The 8,186-nt window shown below is 39.2% G+C and overlaps 1 protein-coding gene across 1 annotated transcript; it reads right to left on the bottom strand.

Moving 5' to 3' along the window:
- Positions 1-390: 390 nt before the first annotated feature.
- LOC5515622 (T-complex protein 11-like protein 1) lies at positions 391-8,174 on the bottom strand. The gene is made up of 8 exons (XM_001635691.3): positions 7,925-8,174; positions 5,082-5,202; positions 4,163-4,383; positions 3,552-3,688; positions 2,794-2,993; positions 1,867-2,048; positions 1,345-1,511; positions 391-877 (listed from the first exon to the last, which is right to left on the bottom strand). Exons 1-8 carry the CDS (start codon positions 8,068-8,070, stop codon positions 648-650), a joined length of 1,404 nt encoding a protein of 467 aa, XP_001635741.2. The 5' UTR covers positions 8,071-8,174; the 3' UTR covers positions 391-647.
- Positions 8,175-8,186: the final 12 nt, after the last annotated feature.

Genomic DNA, 8,186 nt, shown 5'->3' with positions numbered 1-8,186 from the left:
AACAGAGATTACAACTCCAAGAAGCAAGATGTCATTAGAACCGAGCGTATTGTGATTCAGGGGAGGTTCAAACGGCCAGGAATTTCCAAAGGAGACGGGGTTAAAATGCCCTTTTTCCTTAACAGTTACTGTATTTTTTTTTTTTTTTTTTTCCAGGGGGTTGGAAATTCCAGAGGGGTGGGAGGTCATACCGAATCCCTCCATGGAAGGGGGGGGGGGGGGGGGTAGGGATATTTTGAACTACGCATCACGACTTCACTGGGTAGCATAAAACAATCGCCCCCTTTTGCAAATAAGCGCCCAGTTCTTGGGACTAGCATCCCACTGAAGCATATAAGTCGCCCCCTTAAATAAGCACTCCTTTCTACAGAACTACCAAAACCCAAGAAAAAGACTGCAAAATGTTTATTTGAAATAATCCCTAATTTACTAAATAATAACATTTATAATAATAGTTTACATTCCCTATCTGAAAATACTGTCTATCTAAAAGTGAATTCATAGCTTTCACGAAACACTGTCTGCCCGATTACACATATTAAATTGTTTTTTAACAACCGTTAAGAGTTGCAGTCAGGCGCGCATGCGCGGCACTTTTGACACACACAATAAAAAGTATCGCCAACTAGTTTCAAGCCAATTAGATCTCACTGCACGTGTGCAGGCTGTGCTTGCAGTCCATCCAGGATGTCCTCATAGAAAGGTCTGTACACTGATGCGTTGTGGGAAACAAGCCGCGCGAAGCCTGAGACTAGCTCGGTCAACTCTGTTTTGACTGGGTCGAGGCCGGGAGGGACTGGTACGGACTGTCCCTGCGTGAGCCCGCGTCTTAGCCTGGTGGTCAGCGATTTGAAGAAAAACTGATAGGCGCGGTCTTCTGCGATAGAAAAGGAACAGCTGTTAGACAAAAGGGGGTGTGTAAATCATGCATTCCCATTCCAGTTCCTGGAAGTTAAAATCCCGTTCACATATTCTAATACCGTTTCCCGGCGAGAAATAGGGGCGATTTCCGGTACCAATTTAACCCCTAGTATATCAGGACCAGTATATACTGCTCAGGTAAGGTGGTGCAGGTTGCTGTACAGTAGAAGGAGAAGCTGGCACGAAAGAGAAACACCTTGAAGCTCAAATCAGTGTTCAGGAACCCGAGGCTTTGATTTTTCAATCAAAAAAGGCTTCGAATAAGCGCTCTCCTTTAAATAAGCGCCCCTTCCCGAAAAGCCCAACCCCCTTCGACCACGAAAGTACAAGTGCCCCATCCCCAATAAGCCCCCCCACCCCACCCCCCCTGTTGCGCCCCCAAGAGCTTATGCGTTACGGTATCTAGAATAAAATAATACTTACTTAATAATTTCCTAACGACGTGCTCGGGATTTCCAACAGCTGCTATTTGTCCTTGTATAGCGCTCTTCTGCTCTTCGGTCAGCTGGGCTAAGCCGCGTTCACACAGGACCTTGCTAGTCTCGGATATGACTTGATCGCTAATGTTTTGCATTGAAGACGAGATGTCTCTGGAATAGCCAAAAAAACTACACGTTAGAATACAAGAGTCTTACCAAACGGCACAAACAACATAAGAGCGCACGATATTTTTTGTTTATTTTAGGTGTGACGAAAATATCGAAAGAAAAAATCGTTAAGAATACGATATTCTCATTGTTTATTTTGAGTGTGATGAAAGTATCGAAAGAAAAAATCGTTGAGAACACGATCTTTTCATTGTTTATTTTGAGTTTGACGGAAGTATTGAGAGAAAATAGAAAGAGAATTGTTTAGACTACAGAGTTATAACAACAACATAACGAAAGAAATGATGGAGTTGTCCTTGTTATGTCGACCCCCCACCCCTCCCCTTCCCGGGCTTACCCTTCTCCCAAGCCCTCCAGCAGGACGAAGAGCACTTCCTTGAGTCTAGCGATGTATGCTGCATCCTTGTCCAGTTGCTTGGACACCGTTCCCATGGTAACAAGAATGACAGAACTCACAAGAGTAAAGAAGTGAGCATAAGCGCGGAACTCTGCAAGCCTCAGCTCATCCATGATTAGGGTCTAATGGAAACATAATTAAAGCTTGTTAAAGAAGGCCAATCACGCCGCCATTTTATGCTCCCGCATAATACCGAGTGACTCAAAGAACCATTTCCATCGGCTAATTCAAGCAAGAAACTGAGAAACTTTCAATCAAATATCATCAACAAAGTATAAGACTTCAATCGTGGAAGGTTATTCTGAAGTTTCCTTGCAAGTGAATATTATTTTACAATTGTAAACAATAACAAAGGATTGGTTGACCGATATTTTTAAAAAGGTCTACCTTATTGTTGGCCAGAACTTCAAAAAGGTGCAAGGCTGGGCCCCTTCGATTTGTGAAGAGAAAACCGGGCCTGGTGTTAACAGTAAAGCATTCTTATTGGCCAACTTTACAAAACTGAAAAGCGTACAACAGTAGGGCCCGTCGCGTTTCTTTTATTCAAATGGGCCTACTGTACTTCCTGAAATTGTTAAGGTCGCATCGGTAGCAAGTGTCACACTGTAACCAGGAACTGAGATGTGTGTAATAAAAACACAAATCTGGCAAGACTAAGGAGAATCAGTGAACTGCCTTTTATGATGAGGGCACACAAGCATACTTAAGCATAAGGCGAGCAGGTGGGATGACAGTAATTGACTGGAGGAGACAGCAGTATGGATTAACGGTCATTTTATAAACCTGGGTGGTTATTCCACAATATAATTTTGACTAATATTTGAGCTTTAAAAAATAAATTTCCAATAGCAGGAGTGCTTCTATTACCTCTGGATAAGGCCACCCTGGTTGGCCAAATATGATTCCAAGATACGCATGGGCTAATATATCTATCCTGGTCTGGTTGCCATCTGGCCTGTCCACCGACCCTGTCCCAGAACCAGATGATGTGGCTGCTGTCGTCTGCGTTGGGACTGATGCCTTGTCTGAACCTTGTGTAAGCCAGACTTTGGTCGACTGCAGACCAGCTGTTACAGTAAGAATAACAAGATTAGAACTGCACAATTAAAAAAAGAAAATGAATTGGGACAAAGCAACCCTCATTTCTGGAATGTTTACAAATATAATAGACAGGGGATTATATAGGTTCCTAAGAAAAAAGCTGCCCCATTAACAGAAATGTGAAAATTTACCTTTGAGGAGTGCCCAGGGGGATAATGTGAAGGAAGATGTTGAAGGTGGGAAGGTGGGGGAACTTAGGTTTCTTTTATTTTGACCACCAAAAAATAAGGGGTTTTAAAGGGGTACTGAAAATGAAAATCTCACTCAGTGAACACCTCACTTACATATTAAAAAGCTATGTACTAAAACCTTGATATGAGATATAATATACAGTTAAGTAGAACTTTTATCAATTGGATTGTAGGGCTACAATTTTTGCCAGCTCATATAAGCAACTTGAAAGTCAGCCCAACACATGAGATCAGAGCGCCCTTTATACAATATTTAAAGCCCTGTTCTAGGTAGGTTCTACTACTGTACATATACTGTAGGTCTTTGGTACTAACTGTTAAATTGCTACTTACCAGGGTTTGACTCTAAGTACTGCTTGAATTTGGTTCGTTCATACTCCACAGATTGCTGGAGTAGCTGAGGTTTCAAAGATTGCAACTGGAAGTTTGCCATGTCAAGTTTCATGACATCAATTACTCCAAATATCTCCCTAGAACACACAATTGAGACATATCTAAAGTCAACACATGAATCTCAAATACAGTATAAGGAACAGATCAATATATTTGTTTGGGAAAGGCTTGAACAGTAGCTACATACAGTTAGTGAAAAATGAAGAACAAGAGAGAACAAGGGCATTACTGTATGTTAAAAAATGGTGCATGCATTCAGTAATATAATACATAGGAATGATCAAGCCTTAATTAAAACTTCTCCCTGCTAAAAAAAATCCTGCCTTATAGCAATGGCTGTATGCCAAGGCTGGAGGCAGCACTCGCAAAAATATTTATATTTTGTTTCTTTTAATGAGATCAGAAATTTATGATTTAGCAGTATCACATGACGTCATTTTTTATTTTAACAAAGTAAGCATACTGCTAAGATGTCATTTTGGAGTGCCACTTGTACTAAAAAGAATGTAATAATGTATGTACTATAGCAAACTATACACATGCAAACTCACCTGAACATATTGACAATGCCATCAACCTCAAGAAGCTTCTTGACTTGCTCATCTCTTACTGGTGCGCACATCTGGCTTAAGACGCTGACGACAAACTGGGCACACTGGCACAGGTCCAGTGAGCCATGCTCAACTTGTTGCTTTATATGTTTAACATCTAGCACCTCTGTTATTTGGGCCTTTAAAGACTTGTGGCGGGGAAGTAAGAGCCCAAGTAGATTCTGTGACAGTAGAACAAGATTAGTGGAAGGCCAATCACGCGGCCAATATATGCTCCCTCTCAATGGAGAGTCACTCAAAGAATCCCTTTCCATTGCCTTATTCAAGCAAGTAACCAAGATATTTCCAATCAAATATCATCATGGCATATCACAATATGTACATTCATAGATTGTTATTTTGAAGTTTCATTGTAATTATTAAACTGCTGTATTTTCAATGATACAATAACAATGAGACAATAACAATAAAGAATTAGAGAATTCAGTGTGCAACAGCAAACAATAGTTTTTCTAAATTTGAAGCAGCTCTTTAGAAAGCTTCTTTCATCCAAGCTGTGTGTATGACACAAAAATGATCACTAGGTACAATTTAATAAACATAAAAGCAAAGATTGTCATATTGTCAATGTACACCTATTCACAGAAGTGAGGATAAAGCAAATATTTTATCAGTAATAATTCATACTGTAGATTAAGTTTCTTATTGAAAGTCCATCTCATTTGCATGATGACAGTCAAAAAATTATCAAAATAGTTGGAGGCAGGGCTTATAGTTTTACTGTAACTGCTTGGTATTTGTAGTTTCAATGTTCTCTTATTTAAGCCATAGCAATACAAACTACAATGCAAAGACTCCTCAAAAGCCTTTAAAAGAACCTCCTGCTAATACAGTGTACTGATATTATCCATTTACGCACCTCTTTCAGATCTGCTATCAGCATCAGCATTTGTGAGTAATCAGGTGGGGTCTTGTCAAGGTCCTCTTGTAACTTGTCCCAGTAGGCCTTGTGAACAATGTCTCTTATCTGCTTTTCCATCCTGGGTTAAGATTTTTAAACAGTGAACTCAACTTAACTTTTGTTTTGCCCAATGGCTTAACTTGCATTGAAGAAAAGGAAGGTGCGCTCTAGGACCACCTAGACTAACCCCCACCCCCACCCCCACCCCCAAGAGGGACACGCTAGGACAACTTTTTCCTAACACCCCTCCCCCTTAACTAGGCTTTGTCCTTGTTGAAGCTAGGCTGTAGCAAATTAGGTACAAGGCATATCTATAATGCACTCAGTAATAATTCAGAAATAAAATGGAATCTAGCTCTCAATTCGCAGCCCTATTGTCTCAGTCATTTTGTCTCAGTGACAGTGATCTTGCCTTGGTCATAAGGCCTACTTGCCTTTATAAAACACTAAGTACTGTTTGTACATACTGTATAAGGGACAACAAATGTTTTCAAGATTATAAGAGATAAAATTGTTGTCACAAACAAAGAAACAATCTTCATTTGTCTTGAATGTATGTAAATTGTCAACATCCATTTTTAACAGCATGATGACTTCCAGACAATGTCAAACAATGACTTTGCAGAAAACGTTAATCATGAAGATACTCTGGCCAAACATAGACAACTGCCTCAGTCAGGATTCAGAGATGCTTTAAAGAGTAAGTATGCAGCTGCTTTGTCTCCTATTATATTTGTTCTACTCTTTTGTCTCTATTCTTCTTCTTGTCCAATCAGATTGCAGCTTGTAAGAGCTGCATACTGACCCACTTTAAAAGCCTAGTAATAAGTCGGCCGAGCTGGTTATTTTTACTCTGTTATGATCATACTAACTAACTACTAACCTGAGGACATGCCAGGAAATATCAAACCCACAAAGCCTCTGTCAATACGCCAGGAAGCCAAGGTTTGATAAAATTTTATTCGGTCATACCGAATGGCTGAGGATAGTAAGTTGTTTATTATATGGCTTTTTAAAAGAAAAAGAAAAAAAAAACACTCGCGTGCTACCAAATAAAAAATGTTAATGAGTGAAAAGATTTAACAACATTATAACTAAGACAACAACATACCAAACAGACCTTGTAGAGAAAGATAGAAATATGTTGTTTTTAGTGGCCCTTCAGATGTAAAAGGAAGAATGGTCATCGGAACACAGTTCATCATTGATTTCGACTCTGTAACATGCATGATTAAGTAATTGAACAACTTTTCCAGCTATTTTCTTCCTATTTGCACCTTTTAGAAGCAACAGGTTTTATCATAGGTGAAGCTGATCGAAACAATAACAAAGTAGGCTCAGATGTCAGTCTTCACTGCATGAATGGACTATTTAGTTCGAAAATGCCACAGTATGTAGAGAACAAACTTCTGTCAGAATCGCTTTGTACTGCTTTATGATTTGATGGAAATACTGTATTTATAAATAACATGTAGTACTTATCTTAAAGAGCCTTTTTGGTGGCTTTGGTTTTTCTGTCAATTTTGTTTTAGTGAAAATTCGTGCAACCGAACAAAACAACACCTAAAAGCTCACAAAATTTCTAGCTCCGAATATGGAAAAAGACAGCCCGCCAACCAACCATTTCTGTCTCTTCTGGGTGATAGAATTTGATACTTGAATGTTCGCTGTCTCTCTTTTTGCAGTTTGAAGGTGGAAAATATTACAAAAAAACAGAAGATTGTGAAAACCTTTTCGTAGGGCAGTACAGAATTCCGTAATGCCCTCAGAGTAGGGCAATACGGGAATGTCACGACAACCAATTAGCCAATCACATTGTGCGAACTATCATAGCCATATAATAATGTAATTTATTATATGCTAACAACCACTTCCGGTGAAATGGCGCCCGCTGATTGGCTTCTGAGCGGACCGACGACTAACTCAAGAAAATCAACAACAAAAAGGTTTTTTTTCTACACTGTAATAGCAGTGAGTTTCAATATTTATATTCAGACAGTGAGTTTTAACTTTGTTTACCTTTACAGTTGCTTCTGACAGTTTCGCTGATGTTCGCGAAGATTTTGTTCGCAATGACCATTCAGCAAAATCCAGTTAGTATTTCCACACAATGGTTTTATTAATCCAAAAATGCAGAACTTCTAATTAAGAAATCATCTGAATTTTTATCAACAATTTTGTGAAATATAGTCTCAATTGATGGTCCTTTTCCAGTCGAATTGATCGTAGAGATGGTTTCTTTCACTAGAATTCTCCAGACACTAAAATACTTCTCTTAAATGAAGATACATTATGAAGGTAAATTCCTAGAGTGATTTGCCTTTATACCCGTATAAAGAGGCGATTTGCTACCTTATATATCGCCTGCGGCCTCGGTCTGTACAGAACGCCCGCGGGCGGAGATTTCTCAGTACGGACCTCGCGCTCGTTTAGTAGAGTGTATATTGTCTGCCAAATGATTCAGTAGGACCCTGTAGCCAAACGTAATCATTCGATATATCTTATATTTAAAGCGTAACATAGTACGTATATATCCTCTAGTAGTAGTACTATAGTACAACATAGGCAAGAAATTAATAAAACATTAAACATTACTTACAAAGTCTTGGGGAGACCCCCAACTTGAATTTATCGTTCATGTCAAGTTCATGAGCGAGCGCGGAGCGCCAAACGTAATCACTCGACATATAACTATGATATATCTTACATCCAAAGCGTATATAGCACTTGTTTATACTCTAGAAGTAGTAATAAAGTAAGACAAAGGGCAAATAATTTATGAAATACTGAACATTACTTACGAATTTTCGGGAAGACCTTCCAACTTGAATTTGTCGTTCATGACAAGTTCATGAGCGAGCGCCATATTTCCTACTATTTGGGCAGCTTCTACTTCAGCTTTCTCAGTAATTCCTTGGCTTTCAGTTCTCTCTTGTTTTCCCTCCATTGAGTATAAAGTATGCCTGGTCTATACGTTTCGTTCTTTTCTTTTTCTTCTAGGCTTGGATGTTTTCCTGCGTTCGAACTCAAAATTTTCTAAAACAAAAACATGCGCATGCGTGC

The sequence above is a fragment of the Nematostella vectensis genome, chromosome 15 (assembly GCF_932526225.1).
Source record: "Nematostella vectensis chromosome 15, jaNemVect1.1, whole genome shotgun sequence".
Taxonomy (NCBI): domain Eukaryota; kingdom Metazoa; phylum Cnidaria; class Anthozoa; order Actiniaria; family Edwardsiidae; genus Nematostella; species Nematostella vectensis.
This window is presented reverse-complemented; position numbering and strand designations above follow the sequence as displayed.